Raw genomic sequence first — 25983 nt, 5'->3', positions numbered from 1 at the left:
TCTTCAGTCCCAATTTGAATGTTTCCTTGGCTCAATGAAGTTATTTGTTCAACACCAAAAGCTCTTAAGACACATTTAGAGCAAAATTAGTCATTTAATAATTCCTCAAAAATATAAAAGCAACCAGAAAAAAACATAAAATCATAAAAATCTAAAACTTGAAGTGTTCATAGATTCAGTTTTATTCAATATGTTTTCCATAGAAAAATTTGCAAACCTGGCTATTGCCAATCAGAATTTGTACTTCCTGATTCCTTTTAAGATTAAATTATAGGTTGATAAAATTCATTTCTATTTCAAAGATTGTAGTGGCAAAAGAAAAAATAATTAGACTAATTTCCAATTCTTGTTATTAATTAATACTAGAGATCATTTCCTGGAGGGAACTTGGATCTGGCAAGGCCAAAAACAGCAGGTTCATTCTATCAAAGGCCCATAGTAAAGAGTAAGCTCTCTCTGTCGAGATTGGCTTGTCCTAATGGGGCCCTAATGGACAGTCCCTTTGGGGTGAAGAGGCAGAGTTTGCAGTCTTTAGAGACCACATACAGCACTTGAGGCTATTAGTCAGAAGACATACTATATGCATAAGACTATCATATGTTTCATTCTTGCCTTCCTAGATGAACTGTATTCTCTCCAACTGCAGTCTTTTTCCTTCTGTAGTTCCCAATGAACAGAGCACTGAGTACACAAGAACTTCATGTTTGTAAACTGAATCTTTTAGAAGACTGGAATGCAAATGGTTGTTTTTAATAATAATTACATGATAATAATTATTATTATTACTAGAATCAAAGAGCCCCACGTGCATGCTGACAGTCAGCAAATACTATCAATCTAAGAAAACTTAAGTAATCTCAATTTTTGAAGTTCAGGAAAAATGACTGCAAAGAGTAAACCAAAAACACAGAGAAATTAACCTTGCCAAAGTTTGTACACAGTCTATTACAATGCTGGGACCCGTTTAAGAGGCAGACTTCTCATTCAGAGATTTTTTTCCTCTATTCTATGTTGTCCGTCTTTATATACGATAAAGCTTTATTAAATCCACCAAATTAAAAATATAACCTGAAATACTAACAAGCCTGAATCACAAAATATTTTAAAATATATGATTCTAAAGATATGTTAAGTACATACAACAAGCAATAGAAGATGTCCAATCAAATACGAGTTACTAAAGGAAAAAAACCTCAATTGTAATCATCGATTTGAGCGTAATCAGTGGATCCTCCAAAACTGCTTCCAAATATTAGTTAAATTTTCCATTTATAACCATTTTCAGTAATTTGCTTGGTAAATAAGTAAGGGGAAAAAATTCAAGCAAGATATGGCCCAATGAGAAGTCTAATTAGGTTAAGTTTAAACTGAGTATCTAATCTAATACTGAGGACCTACCCTGTATCTAGAACTGTGCTGCTTGGGGCACTATAAAGAGTAAAGGGAAGTAAAATACAAACTTTGAGGAAATCGAGTTAAGGAAATAATACATACAGAACTTAAATGTCAAATAACAACACATTACGTCAAAATGACAACATAATTATAAAACTTACCACAAGTACTATACTATATTAGGTTTTCCCTCACTCAACTTTTTTCACCACTGTCCCCCTCTTAATCTTTCCATACAAGTCTCACTGTTCCATTCGTAAACCATTTTCTCCAGCTCTCATCTTGATGCTAAATTCTTCACTACTCTTAAGCTGCACAGTTAACGACTATTATTGTTCGCCAACATATGTTTTTCAGACCCATGTCACCTGGGCTAATTGCTGATTTTGAGGCAACTGTCCATCAGAAAGGTGATCTACTTACACGCTCCAGATTTGTTTTCAGTACTAATGGCTCATCTCTTTTTTTCTGTTCATCCATTTTCCTTTTTCCTATTTCTGTATCCTCTGGTAACAGCTTGTGGATTTGATCTTCAGAGGTTTTCTCCTCTTGTAACTTTTCTTCTCTCAGCTAAAAATACAAATTACACCAAGACAGCAGAGTTTAGGCAACTATACTTAAAAACATCTTTTACTCAATAATCTGTAAGAATGAACCACAAAGTTTTGAGACTATTTTTCTTATTGGATATAAAGCCCTCTTAATTTTTAAGTAAGTCTACTTTACTGGACTCTGGCCAAACATTTGCTTCATGGTTTAAGATTTACTGCTCTGCATTTCTGAGCAATATGAAATTGTAAAAGCTAAGATAATACACATATAATTAAAAAAATGAGGTTTATTCACTTAGCCAAAAAAAGCTGAACCTGAAAACTTTCCTTATTCCCATAAGCCATATGTAACTGCTTCAGACCAGGAGAACAGCAGAGATGTAGGCCACAGAGGGCCAGAGAAGCTGGGCTAGGCAAACCAGATCTTTGGGCCAACTGGCAACAGAAGTAACTGGACTATCTCAGTTCCAGTATCCTACAATTTATGCAGTTATCTTGTGATCTAGAGGAAAGGTCAAGATACATGGTCTACAAAGAAATTTAAGGCAGAGTAATATGCTCCTCATGGGGGGAGGGGGGAGTGTAGCATGGCATTATGAATATAAGATGGGCTTTGGAGTAAAAATCTGGGTTCTAGTGGTTCTATCACTTATTTACCAGCTGTATGATCTTGGGCAAATGAACCATCATATGTTCACCTACAAAACAGGGATAATGCTACTTTGCAGATACTGTTTTAAGAAGTTAACGAGGTAATAATATAAAGTACTTACTGTAGTATCTTGCTATATACTTATAGTATAACAAGAGTTCCCTATCCTAACCTTTCTTTAATTTCTTTTCATTGCCTAAGGTTTTAATAAAATTTAAATAACAAAATGTATATCAAAGCAATTCCAGGCTACTAATACTTTTAATTATACTCATAAAAAAATAAAGTCTTTTTATTGACAGTCAACTCAAGGTTAAAAAACAAAAACAACAATAACAATAAACAACAATAAAGATTCAGTCTTATCTTTTCCAATTTCTACAGGATGATTCCAATAAACCCTAACTAGTCTTTAACATGCTGAGTCTAACTCAAGAGGTTATGAACATGCAATGAACACCATATACAATGTTATTCAGGAGGAAATTGAAATAATGTACTCCCAACTCTGCCCAAGTCATACAAGAAAACAAGAGAAAGGAGGCTAATCCATAGATAGGGAGAAAGCAAACCTGAAGTCTATGCTGATTGCCCACATATAAGATCAATGCCTTTTGATGATCTTAGACGAGACACTCTTATTCAAGAATATGACCACAGGCTACACAAAGAGGCATTCATTTTTAGAGGATAGACAAGCAGAGTGGCACAAAAGAGAACAGGTTTTAGCATCACATTAATTATCATCATTTACTGAACTGTTATGTGTCAGGTGCTAAGCAAAAGCCACTGTACATAATCTACTTTTAAAAAACTAAGGTTTAAGAGTTAGGTAAATGTGTTCAAATTTATGGAGCCAAGGCCTTGGAGCTGGAATTCAAATCTACGTTTATCTCAGTGGTTCTCAACCAAAGATGATTTTGCCTCTCAGGGAACATGTGGCAATGTCTAGGGCACTCTTGATTGTCACAACTGAGGGGATAAGGTGTGTGCTACTGGCATCTAGTGGGCAGAGGCCAGGAATTGCTACTAAACACCCTAAATGCACAGGATAGCCTCCAATAATGTATACATACACAGATACTACTATTTTATAAAAACCTAAATTTTAAATTTCCTGTTTTATATATTTTAGTGTTATTTTATTTAGTGCTTAGTAGTATTTACATACTATGTTCTCTGGCTTTTCTAGTGTTTTGGAATGTACCCTCTGCCTCCTAGTGTTTATTGATGCTCTCAAAGTTTTGACAATGAACATGTGTTGCTGGCAAAACAATCTTTTCATTGCAATGTTGAGTCGCTGCTAACACAGCATCAACTTAATGCTGAAAATTTACAAAACTGAAAAAACCCATATATTCATTTAAATCTTCACATTAATAGTGTTATCTCTATACTGGGTTCTGCAGATGCTATTTTTTGACCCTTTTGGTGATTATTTGTAAGGATTTGAGAACTTGGTCTCTGGGAAAGAGATTTTATACTCAGGGAAAATGGCTCAGAGAGTGTCAGAAAGTAGCATGGAAACTTGAATAGGAAATAACAACAGCTGCTGTTTACTGAACTCTTCTATGGCCTAGGCATTAAGTTTATAGAGCTTATCTTATCTAATCCTTAAGGGTTTTGTTTGTATCTATCATTATCATTTTATAGACACAAAACTTAACACTCATGGTTATTTCCTAAAGTCACTGTTTGAATACTGAAGAGCTTAGATTTTTAAGCAAACCTTTGGAACTTCAGATACTAGCATTTCTCAACCTCAGCACTACTGACATTTTGGGGCAGATAATTCTTTGTTAAGGGGAGCTGGTCAGAGTCTGAGTAGAAGGCTTATTCATGAATATTTTATTGGGGAGCAGGAGTTAAGGATGGAATAGCATAACAATGAGAGACAACAAGCCAGTAAAAGTGGCTGGCCTAATAGTTGGCTACAGAGAACAATATGAGAAATAGTATGAAATGCATCTCAAGGCTATCAGTTTTCCAAATTGGTTATTCAGATTACACTCCCACCCTCCAACCCAATGTAGCAGAATGACAGTTGCTCTCAACCTTGTGAGCACTGTGTTTCTATTTTAGCCATTTCAGTGCATACATACTGCCACTACATTATGACTTCAATTTGCATTTCTCTGATGACTGAACATGTAGAGCAGCTTTTCATATGTTTACTGACTATCTGGAAATTCTCTTTTATGAAGTGCCTATTCACATTGTTGCCCATTTTTCTTTTAAATATTTGGGTTTTTCCTAGTAATTTTAGGAATTATTTATATTTTTTGGATATGAGGCAATTTTCAAGGAAAAAATATACATACAAGATACACACTTTTTTTTCCCCTCTCACAGTAACTTGCTACTCTCTTGGTAGTGTCTTTTGAACACTAGAAGTTCTAGGTTTTAATGTAGTTTAATTTAACATTAGTGCTTTTTATATCCTATTTAAGAAATTCTCCCATGTTATCTTTTAGAAGCTTATTATTTGACCTTTCACATTTAGATGTATAATTCACTTAGAATTGATTTTTTTAAAAAATCAACCACGTTAAGGAATAATCTACATATGATAAAATGAACACATATGGAATGCATAGCTCTATGAATTGTGACAAATGTGTATATCCATATAACCATATCCCTAATCAAGATTTAGAACATTTTACCACCCAAGAAAGTCCCTTCAAGCCCACTAGCCATCTATCTCCCACCCTACACAGCCCTTGGCAACCTTTAATCTGGTAACTATGACTACAGGTTAGTTTTGCATGTTATAAAATCACATAGTATATAATCCTTTACATCAGGATTCATTCACTCAGCATATTTTTGATATTCATCCATGTTACTGAGTTTATTATTATATTCCTTTTATGGGTGAGCTATATTCCATTGTATGAATATATCACAGTTTGTTTATCCACTTAAGTGTTGTACATTTGGGTTGTATTTAATTTGGGTTGTATTTAGTTTGGGGCTGTTATGAATAAAGCTGCTATGAACAAAGCTGCTATGAACATTCATGTCTTTTTGTGGACAGATGTTTTTCTTAGGCTTGGCTAAACAGCTACAAGTGGTTTGCTGGGTCAAGTAGTAAGTATATGTTTAAATTTATAAACAGCCAAATGTTTCCCATGGAGGTTATACCATTTTATACAGTCAGCCCTCCATATACATGGATTCCATGGATTGAACCAACCAGCAGATCAAAAATCCAGAATCAATCCACCTTTGGTGGAACCCGTGGATGCCACAGATATAAATGCCAACTCTACTAAGTCACTTAATATAAGGGACTTGAGCATCCACAGACTTTGGTATCTGCAGGGTTTCTGGAACCATTCCTCTGTGGATGCTGAGGGAGGACTGCACTCCCACTAACAATGCATGAGAGTTCCAGCTTAGTCACATTTGCACATTAATTCGCACATGAGGAATTCTTAGCCTTTTAATTTTAGCTGTTCTAGAGGACGTAAAAGGACATCATATTGTAATTTTAATAAGTTATCTCCCTGCTGGCTAATTATGTTGAGCATCTTTCCATATGTTTAGTAGCATTATCTTCTTTTATGAAGTGTCTGTTCAATCAAACCTTTTACCCAATTTTTTTAACCTTATTATTAAGGGCAACAGTTCTTTATAAATTCTGGATACAAGTCCACTGTTAGATATACATTTTGAGAATATCTTCTCCCAGTCTTTGCTTTGCCTTTATTTCCTAAATGAGTCGGAGTTTTTAACTTAGTAAAATCCAATATATCAATTTTTTCTTCTGTGATTAGGGTTTCTTGTGTTCCTATCTAGTAAATCTTTGCCTACCCCAAGGTCAAAATTTTTTTCTTCTACCTTTTCTTCTGCATAGTTTTAGCTTTTATGTTTAGTCTATGATCTATTTTGAATTAATGTTTGTATATTGTGTAAAGTAGAGATCAAAATTCACCTTTACTTATTCATAGGATATTCAGTTTTTTCCAGCACAATTATTGAAAAGACAGTTCTTTTGCCATTGAATTACTTTTGTGTCTTTGTGAACATCACTTGACTATATATGCGAGGGTCCATTCCAAGACTATATTCTAGTCTATTGATCTATGTCTTTTCATTATGCCAATATCATACTGTCTTGATGACTATCATTTTTAAATCTGGTAGTAAAGTCCTCCAATTATAACAGTCATTATTCTCAGACAACATAATCCTCCATGTAGGAAATCCACTAGAACCTACAAAAAAGTTACTAAAACTACTAAGTGAGTTTTGGATGGTTGCAGGATAGACTATCAAAATATAAAATCAACTGGATTTTTATATACTTATAGGAATTATAATACCATTTACAGTTAACATCAAAAATGTGAAATACATAAGATAAATCTGACAAGATTTGGAAACTAGAATCCGCAAAACACTGCTAAGAGAAACTAAAGAAGACCTAAGAAAATAGAAGGATACCATGTTGACAGGTCTGAAGACTCAATATTATTGAGATGTCAGTTCTCTCCAAATTGATCTATAGATTCAATGCAATCCCAGTCAAAATCCCAGCAAGTTTTTTTGTAGAAACTAGCAAGTTAATAACTAAACTCAGATGGATATACAGAGAACCAGGAAGTCAAAATAACTTTGAAAAAGAACAAAGTTGGCGGATTAACACTAACAGATTTCAAAACTTATAAAGTTACAATAATCAAAACAGCAGGGTACTGGTGTGAAAATAAATAGATCAATGGTACAGATAGAATATAGAGTTTTGAAATAAACAAAAAACCAAATAAATGGATAACTAATTTTTGACAAAGTTGCAAAGATAATCCAATGAAGAAAGGATAGTCTTTTCAACAAATGATGCTGGAATAACTGGGACATCAATTTGCACACCGTATATAAAAATTAACTCAGAATAGATCATAGACCTAAATGTAAAGCCAAAAACTATAAAACTTTTGGAAGAAAACATAGGAGAAAATCTTTGTGACCTTGGGCTAGGCAAAGAATTCTTGGATATAACACCAAAAGCACAATCCATAAGAGAAAAAAGGTATAAACTGTACTTTTTGAAAGTTAAGAATGTCTGCTCTTCAGAAGGCTCTAAGAGAATGAAGAGACTGACACACAGGAAGAAAAATGTTTGCAAAGCATATTCCTGATAAAAGACTTGTATCCAGAACATACAAAGATCTTTCAAAATTCAACAGCAAGAAAATATACATGACCCACTTTTTTAAAGGCAAAAGATTTGAAAAGACATTAAACCAAAGAAAATATACGAAAGGCAAATAAACACACAAAAAGATGCTCAACATCATTACTCACTAGGGAAACACAAACTAAAACCACAATGAGATACCACCACACACCAATCAGAATTGCTAAAATTAACGACTGACCATATCAAATGCTGGCAAACATTGAAAGAAACCAGAACTTTCATATGCTACTGGTAGGAGTTAAAACAGTAAAACTACTTAGGAAAAGTTTGGCAGTTTCTTAAAAAATGAAACACAACTACCTTATGATCCAGCCATCTCATGCCTAAGTATTTATCTAAGAGAAAAAAATATATATGCTATACAAAGACTTGTACATGAATGTTCATAGCAGCTTTATTTGTAATATAAATGGGAACAACCCAAATATCTATCAAAAGGCAAATAAATAAACAAATTGTGACATATGCATACAATGAAATACTACTCTGCAATAAGAAAGAATAAACTATTGATACATGCAACTAAGTGAATGAATCTCAAAATAATTACACTGAGTGAAAAAGCCAAACAGAAAAGCACAAGCAACAAAAGAAAAAACAGATAAACTGGACTTCATCAAAATTAAAAACTTCTGTGCAAAGGACACTATCAAAAAAGTGAAAAGCCAACCTACAGAATGAGAGAAAATATTTGCAAATCCCATATCTGATAAAGATTTAACATTCAGCATACATAAAGAACTCTTACAACTCAACAACAAAAAGACAAACAACCCAATTCAAAATTGAGCAAAAGACTTAAATAAGACATTTCTCAAAGAAGAGACACAAACGGTCAATAAGCACATGAAAAGACACTCAACATCATCATTCATTAGGGAAATACAAATCAAAACCTAATGAGATACCCACTAAAATGATTATTTTTACAAATCAGAACATAACAAGTGCTAACAAGAGCATGGAGAAATTGGAGCCCTCATAACATTGCTGGTAGGAATGTAAGATAGTGCTGTAGAAAACACGTTTTCTCAAAAAATTAAACATACAATTATTCCTATGACCCAGCAATGCCACTCCTAGTGATATACACCAAAGAAATGAAAACAGGGAGTCAAACAGTTATTTATATGCCAATGTTTACTGCAGCATTATTCACAATAGCCAAAAAGTGGGACAACCCAAGTGTCTATCAGGAGATGAAAGGATAAACAAAGCGTGATATACACACTTAATAAAATATCCAGCCATAAAAAGGAATGAAGTATTAAAACATGCTACAATGTGGATAAACCTTGAAAACATTATGCTGAGTGAAATAAGCCAAATACAAAAGGATAAATATTGTATGATTCCACTTACATATCTAGAATAGGCAAATCTGTAGAAGGAAGAAGTAGGTTAGAGGTTATTAGGAGCTGGGGGGATGGCAGAATGGGGAGATATTGATTAATGGGTACAGAGTTTCTATTTGGAGTGATGAAAAAATTTTGGAAAAAGAAAGTAATGATTGCACAACACTGTGAATGTACTTAAGACTACTCAATTGTACACTTCAAATGGTTAAAACGGCAAATGTTATATTATGTATATTTTATAGCACTTAAATAATTGAAGTGTTATATATCCTATTACATACATATCATGAACTTCCAGATAGCTTTCTTTTAGATACTACAGTAAACAAGTTGTATGACAGGTTCACTCAAGGCAAAGGCAGTATTTTAGCAGGAGACTTCAACTTCTTCTGGTTAGAATCAGGTAGTTGAATTTTCTCCTAACAGCTAAGCACAGAGGCAAACAGAATTCCTAGCCATAGGGCAATGCTCCATCGAAGGAACAGGCTATTGAACTCACTAGATTCTAAAATTCTGTTCATGCAAGGGCAGCAATGCCTGTACAATATTTGAAGCTAATCCACATGTCTTGAATAATACTCATTTCATCATGAAAAATTACTTATCTTCATAATTGTAAAATCTAAGTGATAGGTATACAGGGGTGCATTTTATTGTTCTCTCCACTTTTATGTTTGTTTAAATGTTATGAAAATTAAAAATTTAGAAATCATTTATAACATCCATTATGCTAGTTAACAAACCTCAAGTTCTGGGTGATTATAGAGCTAACTAAAGGGCTTTTAGGAGCCTCTGCAGAGAAAAGTTCAGATTACAGTCTTTCAAATGCCATGTAACTATTCCACTATTCCCCTTCAGTGCTTCAAATGTTAACTAGCCATCCTTAGAGTTTAGATTAAAATACATATACATATCAGACTGTTTCAAATGAAATATTTTAATATACATTTCATAACACACAAAACACACTTCTATCATGGATTTTTAACACAAATTGCTTGTGTCCAATTACTTGTTTTCAAATCTTTCCCTAAACACTATGAGCTTCTTTCAGTCTGGAACCATGTCCTATTCATCCTTCATTTCTTCTCTCCTACTTGAGTTCTAGACACAGGGCCTGTGTTCAATAAGTTCAGTTCCACAAATATTTACAAAGCACTAGAGTCTACATGTGAGGCACTCCTTTCAGTGCTAAGGATACAACCCTGACCAAAAATGACAAAGCTCTTTGCATGGGGCTTATGTTCTAGCAGAATGTGGTTGAAATGAATGACGTCACTGGACTAATTAATTTTTAAAAGGTCCTTCCAACAAATATTCTCTGCAGTATAAACTATACCTATTTTGGTCACTGTACCAGTCCCCCTGCTTTGGGGAGCTTCTCTCAATTCCACAATAAAAGATAACAGACCTGGCAGTGCCATGAACACAGAGCTAGTAGGAAAAGTCCTGCCAAATGGTACTTTAAAGATTAGGAGTTCACCAATCTGTAATTTTCTCATTTTCTTATCTAAGTAAGAAATGATCCACCACCCAATGATAGTAGACTACAGAAATTATTTGTGAGAGCTGTAGGACCTTCTAGCCTCGTGGTGTTTCATTAATCTTCCCCCCAAGACACAATAACAGATTTTTTTCCTATAAAATAAGATGATTATATATAAAAACATATAGTAAATTATATGAGTTATATATATTTAACTCATTTTCTAATTATTTCTGGGCCAAAGGTTCTCAAACTGGGACCCAAGACTCCTAAGAGGATTCACAAAGGTAATAATGGGAATCTTTAAGTTAATTTCCAATATATATATTTTGTTTGTTTGTAGACTTGGTCTTTTTTTTTAATTGAAGTTTAGTCAGTTTTACAGTGATGTTTCAATTTCTGGTGTACAGCATAATGTTTCAGTCATACATATTTTTGTTTTCATATTCTTTTTCATTATAGGTTACCACAAGATATTCAATATAGATCCCTGTGCTATACCAAAGAAACTTGTTGTTTATCTATTTTATATATAGTAGTTAGTTTTATCTGCAAATCTCAAACTCCCAATTTATCCCTTCCCACCACCTTTCCCCGCGGTAACCATATTTGTTTTCTATGTCTGTGATTCTGTTTCTATTTCGTAAATAAGTTCATTTCTGTCTTTTTTTTTTTTTTAGATTCCACATATGAGTGGTATCATATGGTATTTTTCTTTCTCTGGCTTACTTCACTTAGAATGACAATCTCCTAACAATCTAACAAATCATACACTTATAGTCCATAAGGTTGTAACCACTAAATATCACCATCTCAATAAATAGGCTGAATACACTTTTGTTGCTTATCTAGGGATTATTCTTTAACAGAAGACATCAAAAGTATTTTAAATTGTTAAGGGGGTTGTGAAAGGAGTATAATACAAGATAATAAAGTCGTAGACCACTACTTCAGAAACACTGCTTCAGAACATGATGAACTTGTTAGATATTCAAATTAGTGTCAGAATATTTCAATTTACTTCGGTATCTACAGCGATCAATGCTTTATATCTCCTATCTCGTTCATAGACTCTCATTTGATACTAATAGTTAACCACTACTATGGGGTCTAAATGGTGAGTATTGCTGATGCTGCACACAAAAAGAAAGTGTTTGGGATAAGTAAGGACTACCTGAAGCTTCCATCTCACAGCATCCAGAAATCATAGCAAATGAACTCTTGCAAACAAGGCTAAAGCCACGACTTCGACTTGAGCAATCACTTAAATAGCACCAGAGCAACTATTTGCTCTTATGACTTATACCTAATTTTAAAGAAATCACATTGACAATACTATGCTCCCTTCACTTTAAATTCTTAAACACCTTCCAATTTAAATGTTATGTTTAGAATTAAATATATATAAATATACATGCCAACATAACATTTTACAAATTTTCTCCTTTATGTAAAATGTTTAAAATTACTTCAATATAGGTTTTTAATTATTACATGTGTTATAAAAAATGCACATAAAATTAATTATAAGCATTTAAGTTTAAACATAAATTGAACCAGCAGATATTGTCTAAGTCATATGTTGTCAAGCTAAAAGGCTACATGAAGGGGAGGGCACTCACTTATTAGAAGTGTAAAGAGCTCTAAGTGATGGACTATGAAAAGTCAAAGACAGGTCTTCACTATTCAAATTGCAAGAAAACTGGGAATTCATTTATGGTTCATACCACTAACTTTCCAGCTTCCAATCATAACTTTTTGACAGTAAGCCATTTCTTACTCAAATGAAGAAATTTTTAAAATGGCAGCAATGGAGAGGGGTTACTTTGTGCTAGACTTTTTAGAATTTCAAATTTTAAAGAATAATAATTCTTACAGATTTAATGCAATCCCTATCAAATTACCCAGGACATATTTCACAGAACTAGAAAAAATCATAATAAAATTTATATGGAACCATCAAAGACCTAGAATTGCCAAAGCATTACTGAAGAGAAAGAAAGAGGCTGGAGGAATAACTCTCCCAGACTTCAGACAATACTATAGAGCTACAGTCATCAAGACAGCATGGTATTGGTACCAAAACAGACATATAGACCAATGGAACAGAATAGAGAGCCCAGAAATGAACCCACAAACTTTTGGTCAACTCATCTTCGACAAAGGAGGCAAGAATATACAATGGAATAAAGACAGTCTCTTCAGCAAATGGTGTTGGGAAAACTGGACAGCAGCATGTAGCTAGAACAATGTAGCTAGAACAATGAAGCTAGAACACTCCCTTACACCATATACAAAAATCAACTCAAAATGGATTAAAGACTTAAACATAAGACAAGATACAATAAACCTCCTAGAGGAAAACATAGCCAAAACATTCTCTGACATACATTTCAAAAATTTTCTCCTAGAAGAAATAAAAGCAAGAATAAACAAATGGGACCTAATGAAACTTACAAGCTTCTGCACAGCAAAGGAAACCAGAAGTAAAACAAGAAGAAAATCTACGGAATGGGAGAAAATTTTTGCAAGTGAAACCGACAAAGGCTTGATCTCCAGAATATACAAGCAGCTCATACGACTCAATAAGAAAAAAATAAACAACCCAATCCAAAAATGGGCAGAAGACCTAAACAAGCAATTCTCCAAGGAAGACATACAAATGATCAAAAAGCACATGAAAAAATGCTCAATATCACTAATTATCAGAGAAATGCAAATCAAAACTACAATGAGGTATCACCTCACACCAGTCAGAATGGCCGTCATTCAAAAATCCACAAATGACAAATGCTGGAGAGGCTGTGGAGAAAGGGGAACCCTCCTACACTGCTGGTGGGAATGCAGTTTGGTGCAGCCACTATGGAAAACAGTGTGGAGATTCCTCAAAAGACTAGGAATAGACTTAACCATACGACCCATGAATCCCACTCCTGGGCTTGTATCCATAAGGAACCCTACTTCAGGATGACACCTGCACCCCAATGTTCATAGCAGCACTATTTACAATAGCCAAAACGTGGAAACAGCCTAAATGTCCATCAACAGGTGACTGGATAAAGAAGATGTGGTATATTTATACAATGGAATACTACTCAGCCATAAAAACCAACAACATAATGCCATTTGCAGCAACATGGATGCTCCTGGAGAATGTCATTCTAAGTGAATTAAGCCAGAAAGAGAAAGAAAAATACCATATGAGATGGCTCATATGTGGAATCTAATAAACAAAAACAAAAACAAACAAACAAACAAAAACAAAGCGTAAATCCAGGACAGAAATAGACTCACACACAGAGAATACAGACTTGTGGTTGCCAGGGGGGTGGAGGGTGGGAAGGGATAGACTGGGATTTCAAAATTGTAGAATGGATAAACAAGATTACACTGTATAGCACAGGGAAATATACACAAAATGTTATGATAACTCAGAGAGAAAAAAATGTGACAATGAGTGTGTATATGTCCATGAATGACTGAAAAATTGTGCTGAACACTGGAATTTGACACAACATTGTAAAATGATTATAAATCAATAAAAAATCTTAAAAAAAAAGAATAATAATTTTTATATATGGATTACCATGTGCCAGGCACTATTTTACAGTAACCCTATAAGCTGGGTACTATGGTGTCCATTTTACAGACCAGGAAACTAAGACATGGAGAGATGAACTAACTTGCCCAAATTCACATGTAGAGCCAGGATCTGAACTCAGACAGTTGGCTCCTAAGCACTATAACGCCCTGTCTCTCAGGTTAGGGCAAAATAGCCACACCATCTGTATTGTGATTTATCAAGCATCTGCAGTTTTGTTTTAAAGTCTGAGATAAACAAAAAAGTTGCCTCTCAGATGTAAGCAGCACATGAGGCTTTAAACTCTCATTTGAATTCCAGAAGAATACAGCCAAGCTTGCAATTTTACTGAAAGTAGATTACGTGTGAATTTTTACACAAATTTGAATAGAGATAGGACACTTTAAAAATTATTTTATGGAATCTTTTTTTAAACATCACATTTTTAAATGTTACTTCTGATTCTTAAATGGTTAGGCTTTAAGGAAGATATCGGCATGCATGTGATATATTACAAAGATATTTTCTGTTATTCTATACAGCCATCAAAACTGTTGGCTTGGATATTGATATGGAAAGCTTCATCTGATATGCTAAATAAAAAGGTTAGTAAAAATGGCATGCATAGTGTGACCCTAAATATACTGTGTAAAAAGTCAAGCTTAAATTTATGATAGATATATTTTTCCTCCCAGTTTTATCAAGATACAATTGACATACAGCACTGTACAAGTTTAAGGGGTACAGCATGATGATATGACTTACATACATCATGAAATGATTATCATAATAAGCTTAGTGAACATTCATCATCTCATACAGACACAAAACTAAATAGAAAAAATTTTTAACTCTTAGGATTTACTCTTAACAACTTTCATGTACAACATACAGCAGTGTTAATTGTATTTAAAATGTTGTACACTGCATCCCTAGTACTTATTTATAACTTGGAAGTTTGTACTTTTTGACTGTCTTCACTCAATTCCCTCTCCCCGCACCTTCTAACTCGTAACCACAAATCTGATCTTTTTTTTCTATGAGTGAGTTTGTTTCTGAAGTATAACTGACCTACAACACTATGTTATTTCCTGTTAACAACGCAGTAATTGAATATTTCTATACTCAACATGATCACCATGATAAGTCTAGTTACAATCTGCCACCTTACAAAGATATTACATAGCTATTGACTGTAGTCCCCACACTGTACATTTCATACTCCTGACTCACTTGTTTTGCAACTGGAAATTTATACGTCTTAATCTCCCTCATCTATTTCTTTCCTACCCTTTCCCCTCTGGCAACCAACCACCGGAGGGGTTCTCTGTATTTATAATTCTGTTTCTATTTTGTTAGTTTGTTCATTTGTTTTGCCTTTTAGTTTCCACATATAAGTAAAATCATACAGTACTGGTCTTTCTCTGACGTATCTCACTTAGTATAATGGGGGTGGGGGACATTTGCTCTATCCCCATTGTTTCCCAGTTCAGTTTGTTTCTCCATGATGTTTCCAAGTGTCTAGGGAATCCTATCTCTTTGCCCCCTTTCCTGCCTCCCTTTGCACTCTGGAGGCCCAGAGGAATTGTTGGCTGTGACTGTGTTACTCACTTCTCTATATGGAATGGTCAGAACAAAAAAATAATATCAGGAGATATTTTGGCACTAATAGCATGATCTATCGCAAGAAAGATGAGCATTCTGCTCCAACCCATGAGATTTCCAAGGAGAGAGAGAGAGCCAAGACAGTGTAAATGAGAATAAGAAAAAAGACTTGATAAATATTATTAAGGACATGAAAGTTGAATTAAGCACAGTAAATGTACAAACAACAAAGCCACCCAACAGAAGACAACTTAAACGTTTGGAGGCTGCAACTGGCAGACTTCCAAAAGCCCAGAAGATGCCCCCAAAAAGAGAAGTGAGTCCCTGAGTTCTAAGCTAGTGGCAGCTGCATCTGCTGTTGCAGACTCCCTCCCTTTTGACAAGCAGACCACCAAGTCAGAGCTGCTCGGGGAGATCCAACAGCACAAGGAAGACTCAAGGGCACAGAAAGATGGAGAAAGACCTAAAATTAGTTTCAGTAACATCATGTCAGCTACGAAAGTTGCCAGATCTGCCACAGATAGAGTTAGTACGAGATCAGTGCATCAGATTCAGTTTGATGAAGGAGCTGATGATTATGTTGGCCATGAGAAGACCGTTGATCTTAGAAAAAGTTTTAGGCAAAATATATCCAAAGAGAAGAGATAAATACTTGAGCTTAAGGCAGTTATCAAAGAGGCATCTGAAACACAGAGACAGCACCTTCACTTTGGGATGTGGAATTTGCTAAGCATTTAGCTGCAGTCAGTGAATAGCCCTTCCAAAACAGTTCTGAAGAGATGATCCAGTAGACAAAAGAGGGGAAACTCTAGGAGTTTCTAATTAACAATGAAGCAGGTTTTAATGACAATGGTTCAGAATTTCACAAACATATATTTCTCGATAAATACCTAAAGGATTTTCCGAAACAAGGACCAATTAGCCACTTCATGGAGCTGGTGACCTGTGCCCTTTCCAAAAGCCCATATCTGAGTGTTAAGAAGGTTGAATACATAGAGTGGTTTAGACATTATTTTAATAAAAACAGGACATTCTAAAAGAAAATGGCATAAAGTTCAACTGGAGACCATGGAAGTTTTTATTTCAAGCTACTGGAGATTGGTATTATAACCAAGTAAAATAATTTTACTAGAAAAAATGATAAGCATTTAAATATGGTTATTAGGTGGCAGGATTACTGGTAATTTTCCCTTTCTCCTTGAAGTCTTTTTATAACTTGAACTTTTCTTCTTTTTACAACTCACAGTACTTTACAATTCTGCTTAGTTTTATAAGTAAGAAAAAATAAAGCTAATTAAATTTACTAAAAGTCTCACTAATCAGATATTTTAACAAAATATTTTATTTTAAACTAGAGACAGAAGAGTTGCAACTATTTCTAGAAAATACCCTAGTTTGGTTTTCAAGTAGTACTGAAATGATTTTATTTAAATTAGTCTCTAAACCACATAAACTATTATACTAATATAGTAATTTTATAACTACTGATCATCTCTCATAAATAAAAGAAACAAGGAAAAACAGCACATTGCAGATGTAATCTAAATAACCTGCTATTCTAATTAAATTTGATCATGCTTTGAATTTCCCAAATTATGTTGTTTTTCTTTGAAAAGCACATTACTTGATAAAGTTGTTTTTCCTCATCTGGGTGGCTGTAAATAGCAAAAGAAGAAAAAAACTAGGTGAACATTTCCAGATTTTGAACATCCTAAAAGGTAACAAGTTCTTCCCTCATGCAGTCAAAATTAAAACATACTCTTTTGAGAGTTTTTCCTTCTTAGGACCATACAGCTTATCTGCTCTTAAAGATGTATTAAGAGATTCTATATTTATTTCTTTTTCAAGAAAGAGGTGCATCAGCACATGCCAAAAGCAGGCATTTCCTCAAAGATTACATATTAACATTTCAGATGAAGAAGAAAAAAAGAGAAAATAATATGGTAAAAAGAACTCTAGAAATCTTAAAATACATCTAGTTCTATCATGAGACAGCTGTATATCCCTGCTCAAGTCATTTCTCTAAAAGAAGGGGCTTTAAAACTGGATGATCAACAACTCAATTCAATCAGTATGTAATAAATATGTAAACAAACAAACAAACAAAAACAAAGCATAAATACAGGACAGAAATAGAAATACAGACTTGTGGTTGCCAGGGGGGCGGAGGGTGGGAAGGGATAGACTGGGATTTCAAAATTGTAAAATAGATAAACAAGATTATACTGTACAGCACAGGGAAACATACACAAAACATTATGGTAGCTCACAGAGAAAAAAATGTGACAATGAGTGTGTATATGTCCATGTATGACTGAAAAATTGTGCTGAACACTGGAATTTGACACAACATTGTAAAATGATTATAAATCAATAAAAAATGTTAAAAAAAATAAAGTAAAGCATTTGCTAGTAAAAAAAAATATGTAAGTGCAAGATATTATATTAGATGTGGTGGAGAGTTAAAGAGACTAAAACAGATCCATCTTGAAAGATTTTACAATCTAACTGGGAAAAATTTTTTTCAACACGCAAACAACCTGCTGCTTCCATGGTGTTACAGAACATATTTAAGTAAATACAAGCTTCTTTTAAAATTAATAAATTTAAAAAATAAGGGAAAGGCCAGCTCAGCATTCAGCTCATGATGCATTGCATAGCCAAATAGACTTACGTGGAACGTTCAAGTTTTAATAAAGTACATTATATTTAACAGTTCATGCAAAAAGATAATAAAAGGAAACATAAAGATATATAATTTCAAAGATAATTAGGCCCTAAAAGTTTACTTACCTTGAAAAAAAATTCCTTCAGAAAAGTTAATGTCTGCCTTATAGAGTCATTACTCACTTCAGTAACCCACTGACTATATCTGATTACTCTATGCTCTGGCTAAGGACTAAGAACTGCAATGCTTACTACTTGAATAATTCAGCCAGCAATGGGGAGAAAATTCTCCTCAAAAACAAATTCTCCACCAAAAACAGTGGTGAGGGAGAATAAAAGAAAATGGATAGGTCAGTAAACTAATTCAGAGAAAGCCTAAACCATTCATGTGATCCACAGAATTATCAAAAGCAATTCATCTTTCCCACTATAGAAACCAGGGAGAAAAGCAGTCTAGAAGCAAAAAGACTATCCCCCCCACCACCTTCAACCTTTCTGTCTAATGATTCAAAGAAGACAAACAAAAGCATGATGGATCATGTTTCCCAACTATAACATAGAGCAACTATTACTTAACCATGTAGTCAAAGTGAAGCACTTAACAAATAAGCAGAAGAAATAATGGTGTAAATAATAGGCTTAATGCAACCAATAAACAGAACTTACAGCAACGCATCAATTGCTTTAAAAGACAAAGTAACTAACAATCTTACATAGATTAGAACCATGAAGAGATCAATATTGAAATAATTTCTCCCTAAAAATTATTTTTTCACTTCAATATATATTTACTGCAGACAAAAATATCTACATTCAAGAATGAATACAACAAAATTCTTCCCTCAATCAGTGTAGCCCAAATGAAGAACTGAACACATGCTAATACTCTCCTTCCACTTAAAACCCTGTGTCAGAAAACTTCTTTTTAATAGAATACATCTATAAAAGCACAGAAAAACAACAACAAAATAGCATGCCATTAGCAATCAAGATCACAAATACCCAAAAGGTATTTGTGGAATGAGCTTCCACATCTAAAGGTTATAAGCAGGGAATTCACAGAAAACGACCAGTAAGCACAAGATGCTCCTCTCTAGTAGTCAGGGCAGTGTAAATTAAAACAATGAGATATTTTATCCAGCAGACAGTAGAATATTAAAAATAATGATAAAGGTTTGGCAAAGATTTAAAGTAAAGGAACTCTTTTACTGTTGGTGAGAGGGTTAAGTTGAAAAAGTCTTTTTTAAAGGCAGTTTGTTATATCCACCAAAATACAAAATGTATATACCATTTACCCTGCACTTTCACTTCTAGGACTCTAACCTAAAGGAAGCATTTGCTTAGATACGTTCATGTATGTTTAGTGCAAAATCTCTTCACTGTTGGGGAAAATGGGAAACAATTTAAATAATCAGCAGATTATTTAAATGATAATAGAATGGTTAAGTGGATTATGCCTCATCCATACTATGAAATATCATTTAGAATTTAAAAGTATCTATATGAAAGTACCCCCAACCCCCGCCAAGAAAACCACATTGTTAGTAAAAAAATTTTTTTAAGTTACAGAATAGATATTATTCCTCAAAATTCCTAGCTTGTTTGAAGTATTTACCATCAGACTATAATACCCACAGTCCCTCTTTGCAGTCACCTATCTACCCGTCTGTCAGCTCCCCTTATTCACAGAAAGACTTCGCATCTAAGTTTCTGCGCAGCCACTCCAGTGATCATTTCTGAAGATTTCAGTATCAGTATAATCTGTTTCTTCACTTCCTTCTAAATAAATCTTCCATCCTACTTCAGTTATCTCTCCCACAGTCATAACCCAAACCTTGTCACATTCAACAACTAAACCACCTCCAAGTCTCAATTTTAAGCCTCTCACCACTTCCTAGCTTTTCAACTTTACTTGTATGCTAGTGACCCTACTTTTACAATTCCGTATCACCATCAAAAGTTCCAGTCCATTGACTCTCCCACTCTTACTGTCCATGTGTCCCTCATGCCCTCAACTCCTTCCTTAAATAACCTCCTTAAATAACCATGGTCCAAAACTACAACAACTTCCTTGTTACATCTTCAAGTCCACTGCACCTCTCCCTCGATCACACTTCTGGCAAAACCCTAACCTTGGTTAAACTCAACACATTGCTTACTCCAGAAGTGTCCTAATTAGTCTTATTTCCATTCTTGTACCATGATGCAGAGACAGCTAGCTGCCTATGCAATATCCATTCTTTCATTCCTTACTAAAAGAACCCTGACTTTACTTAGGAAGTTAATGTACCCAGCTAAAACACTATGCTTCCCAGACTCCCCGGCAGCTAAAGGAAGTCTGTGACAGCGAACTATAAAAATAGGTGAAGTCACTGAGTGGGACTTTGGAGAAAGCTCTTTAAAAGACCCAATACAGCTGACATACACCCTTCTGCCTCAGCCTTCTGTCTAGATGTGATTCTAGAGAAGGACATCCATCCCACACCACACGGGAGACAGGCACACTTGAAGACGTCTAAATTTAAAAAAAAAAGAGAGAGAGCCTGATCCCCTGATGTCATGGAGCTGCCATATCAGACCTGGATAGCCTGTCTCCAGTTTTTTTTTGTTGCTTGAGAAAAATAAAACTCCTAATTTATTTGAGTCATAAATTTTGGGTCTCTACTATTCTTAATTCCTAGGCCCATTACAGTTTATTCCCCACACAGCAATCACAGACCTTTTTAAAAGTGTAAGTCAGATCATATTACTGGCTTCCCAACACATTTAAAATAAGTTTAGGCCCCTTACCAGATAACTAGGCCTTCTTTGATCTGGCCTTCTTAACTCTCCCAGCCCATGTCTTACCAAATCCCCATTCCCCGCTTCCACCCAACACCTGCACGCTCAGATTCAGCCAAACCTCATACCTTTACTTGGCTTGCTCCTTCGCTTCTTTCAGGTAGCAACTCAGATGTTGCCATCTCTCAAAAAACAGTCCTTTTATGTCTCAAGTTTCCCTTCCACTCACCTATAACTCTTCTTACTCTATTTTATTAATATATATTGAATGGTTGTTTGCTTATTTACTGTCTTTCCCATTAGCGTGAAAAGGCCTCTATGCTCACTGTGCCTTCTGCTTTACCACTTTTTCCTACTTCCAACTCCTTGTTTTTTTCTTTACCTTTAAGCTGATAGCTTTAAATTTTCCATATTCTCCAAGCTTCTGAAAAGTTACATTGAAACTAAATATCTGCATATTCTGAAATTTTATTTGAGAACTTTGGTTCTTTTGATGTGTCCCCTGAGAATAATTTCTTTCTATGTAGAAACAAGCTTTGTAAGTGATTTAAAACAAAAACCAAAAAAAACTTCACAATAACAACATAAAAGTCAACCCAAGTCAACATGTAACACCCCCATTTAAACGAGGTCAAAGAATACACAGTCATTAAGCAGTTTTCTAATCTTTTCTCTTTAACATGACCTTATTAAATACCTATATTTTTCATTCAGTCTAGAATGCCACAATAATGTTATTGTCTCACCTCTTTCATGATGTTGTCTGATTCAGAGAAGTGGATTATTTGCCTGTATAAAGTATTAAATAAATATCTACATGTAGAATGATTATCTAATCATTTATGAACGTGGGTAGGGGATGGTGGTGAGGGAGAGTGCAAGGGAAGGACGACACAAATCTTATAGTATACTTCTTATTAGGAGCCTTTTTCAAGTCTTAATTCTCCCAAATGATTTCTAGACAATTAGCTTGAAAACATCAAAAAAGATGATGTGGACAAGCTAAAAGCTTTCCCAATGGTAAACGAAAATTATTCCACTACCCCCTTAATGGCCTAAGTTACATTCTTCTGGAGTTCTTAATAGAGTGAAAGCAATAAAAGATAATACCAGCTTCTTGTAATTAGAGGAATCTTGCAAGATAAGGAAAAATAATACAAGCTATTATTATTAAAGCTTAAATGCTAGCTTTTAATTAACAATTAAATGCCAAGAATACCTCTTGGTGGCCAGCTTTGCAACAGGTATGTGACAGGCCCTGTGAGCTACATTTTCATCTTTGAAAGGACAGCTAAAAAGGAGTTCTTAGTTAAGGTTTACTCTACTTCCATTATAGCTACAAAATCTAACTGGACCAGTAAAAGGTGGAGTGGAAAAAGACAGGCTCTGCATTGTAAATTTTAAAAACCCCTAGTAAATCAAAATCTCCACTAAGCATTCTTTAATGTCATTATTGCCATCTACTTTAAGAAAATGAATGGCAGTAATAATATGTATACTATACCTTTCTCAGGCTTTCATATTCCTCACAAAGTTCCCCAGGCTTGCTTAATTTGATTGGTGCTCTGAATATAAACTCTGGAGAAAAGGGAAAGGAAAACACTTTTTAACAAAACTTTCTAGGAAGGAACCAAGATCTTGTCCTACTGTTGCCCCCACATCATAAACCACATAAAAACTGTGGTCATTAATTTGCATATTCATTTATTCATTCATTCATTTAACAAATATTTATTAAAGGGTATAAGCCAGGCACAGTTCTAAGCACCAGGGAGGAGCACTGAACAAATAAAGTCCTTGCTATCATGGGGCTTACAATCTTGTGGATGGAACAGACAATAAACAAGCAAGCGTGTATGTGTTAATACAACTGGCAGTACTAGGGGCTATGGAGGAAAATAAACGTAGAATGGAAGAAAAAATATATTTCATCCAGAGTAGTTTAGAAGGCTCTCACTGATAAAGTACCATGTTAAAAGACCTCAAGGAAAACTGTGTAGTTTTAGTTCAGTGTTACCAAGCAATATTTTAAATTAGCTAAAGTTTTACTCATAATACTATTTCTATTTCTTTTTCAACACTGCACCAGAATATTTTCCTACATGTAATCTATAAATATTTTCTGTACATAACTTGAATTTTTATCCTCAAAGCCTTCAGTGGCTTTGATCAGCTTATAGTATAAAGTCAAAACTCTTCAATATGTCACTCAAGGTTCTCCAGAGACCGATCACAACTTTATCTTTCTAAAGTCCTGTATCTTTTAACTCTTGACTATCTGGTTACAATATATAAATGCCATATACTTTTAAACTTTTTATACTGTTTTTTCGGTTGAAATTCTGTTTTCTCCCCTTCTCTATATATAGTTTTAAATCTGAGATATCCAGGCACACAGGAGGCACAAAATACACACTGGTTATATAAAGAGATGATAAAAATCCAAGTTAAGAACAGGAATAAAAGATAAGTCCTAAATGCTATCAAAAAGGAGAAAGTACACACTTCTGCTTCCTTAAATGTTCATGACACTTCTATATACCCTATGTATATTCAGTGATTTAAGCATAGTATTTATTTTAAGACTTACTAATAACTCTATATCCCATTCAGGTTGATATTTGTTGCATAAAAGTAAGCTCCTCAAAAAGTTGACTTCTGTCCTTTTTTCAGTTGTCTCAACTATTTTATTTTTTAATTTTTTATTCATCTCAACTATTTTAGAAAGACTCATATGCACCAGAGAATGTGGAAGATACTCAGAAACATTGGACCTAATGCAGATGCAGAAAATTAACTTAAAGCTCTAGAGAAGCAGAACTCCAAGCACTAGAGAATTGTTAGACCCTGGGTTTGGGAGACAAACACTCCATCACCTTCACTACTTAAAAAAAAAAAAAAAGGCCTGATGAGTATTTTAATCATATCCCTAAGCACATTTCTACTTACAGGCAAATAGTATTTAAAAGTAGCTGCTTTAAAAGAAGAGGGAAAGAAGGGAGGGTAAAACAAAGCCCTTAAGGCAAAAAAGAACTTTTAATCCATTTATAGAGAAACTATTACATGGCAGGTACTTCATATCTATTTTCCCAGTGAATTGTCACAGAAACTTTATAAAGCAGGTATTTTATTCATTTTACAATAAGGAAAATGAGAGGTTAATGACTTGCCCAAGGCCACAGAAATAGTACATGGCAAATTTAAGAGAAATAGAAATAACAGGAACAAAGAGAGATATTACATAATGATGAAAAAGGCAACCCATCAAGAAGATACAATAATTATGAACTTGTATGAACCTACAACAGAGCAAAAAATAAGAGAAATTAATATATCCAAAATTATGGTAAAAAATTTTAACATACCACAATTAAAAACAGATCAGGCAGATCAAAAGGTAATAAAAATACAGAAAAATTGAACAATAAAATTAACAACCTTGAATATATATATTTATATACATGTATGAACCCAATGAACAAAATATATATGAAAGCAAACAAGGAACAATTGAAAATACACTAAGTGACAAAGAAGTTGCAAAAACATTTCAAAGAACTCATATTATACAGACTTTGCTCTTGGATCTTAGCTGCCATTTCCCAAGCCATGTTCTCTAGCTACCTGGCTGATTACCCTGGGTTACCCAATATTCTTTCTCAATAAATTGCTTTTCTGCTTAAATTTGCCAAAGTAGATTTCTGCTGATTAAAGCTAACAACACTGGCTGATTCTATTTTCCACATGGTACTATGAGATGACCAATAAACAAAAGTATTAAAACTGGTTAAGAAAAAAAGGAGAGAGAGAAGACAAATTAATACTAAGAATAAAAAGGAGGACCAAGATAGAGAAATTCAGGTGAGTTTAAATCTCCAGAGACTATTAAAACAATCCTTATAATGAAAGATCTTACATATATATCATTTTGCTTGTCTGCAAGTATATCCATAAATTGCTGAAATCAGAATTGCTATGTCAAAGAATATGTGCTTCTGTAATGCTGACAAAACCAAATTGCCCTTCAAGCCTATACGGACTTACAGTCCCACCAGCGATGCATGAGAGTGCCATTTCCTCACACCTTTTCCAGCAAAATGAGTGCTGAAAATTTTAGCTTTGCCAGTCTAATAAGTGAAATTCTGTATCTTATGTACTTATTTTATGAGTGAAATTGAGTACTTCTCATATGTTTAAGTAATTTGCATTTCCTTTGATAGAAAATGTATATGCATCTCCTTTACTCCTGTTGGAATTAACTTTTTCTTTATTTGTTAAAGCTCTCTCTATGTAAGGAAAATTACCCTCATGTCAGATGAATAGCAATACTTTTCCCAGTTTATCATGTCTTGACTTTGCTTATAGCGGTGATTTTTATGTAGTTATACTATCAAGCTTCTCCTTTAGTGGCCTCTGCATCTTATATCATATTTGGAAGGACATTCTTCAGGCCAAGATACAAAAACAAATTCTGTCATAGTTTCTTCTGGTACAAAGTATAAGATTCTTCTCATGTCTTCTTTTAAAGATACTAAATATTTTTATTTGGGAGCAACATAAGTAGCATAATCTTATTCAGGCTTTTAATAAGTCTACTATCCAACTTAAGGGACCAAAAATATTTTAGGGATAGCCTGGTAAAAATGATTGCTTTTTACTTACTGTTGGAGAATTTGCTTTCTCTAAAATAGTTCTTGTT

General features: G+C 34.2%; 1 protein-coding gene and 1 pseudogene across 1 annotated transcript in view; one reads left to right on the top strand and one right to left on the bottom strand.

Annotated features, from left to right (window-relative positions):
* The window catches only part of RNF169 (ring finger protein 169), an 83041-nt gene that overhangs the window by 34418 nt on the left and 22640 nt on the right, over positions 1-25983 (bottom strand). The window contains exons 2-3 of the mRNA XM_074372638.1: positions 22789-22862; positions 1819-1965 (exon numbers count right to left, since the gene is read on the bottom strand). Coding sequence (XP_074228739.1) covers positions 1819-1965; positions 22789-22862 — 221 coding nt within the window. The remainder of the gene's footprint in view (positions 1-1818; positions 1966-22788; positions 22863-25983) is intronic.
* Positions 9654-18858, top strand: LOC141578892 (small ribosomal subunit protein mS31 pseudogene; annotated as a pseudogene).

The sequence above is a fragment of the Camelus bactrianus genome, chromosome 10 (genome assembly GCF_048773025.1).
Source record: "Camelus bactrianus isolate YW-2024 breed Bactrian camel chromosome 10, ASM4877302v1, whole genome shotgun sequence".
Lineage (NCBI taxonomy): Eukaryota > Metazoa > Chordata > Mammalia > Artiodactyla > Camelidae > Camelus > Camelus bactrianus.
This window is presented reverse-complemented; position numbering and strand designations above follow the sequence as displayed.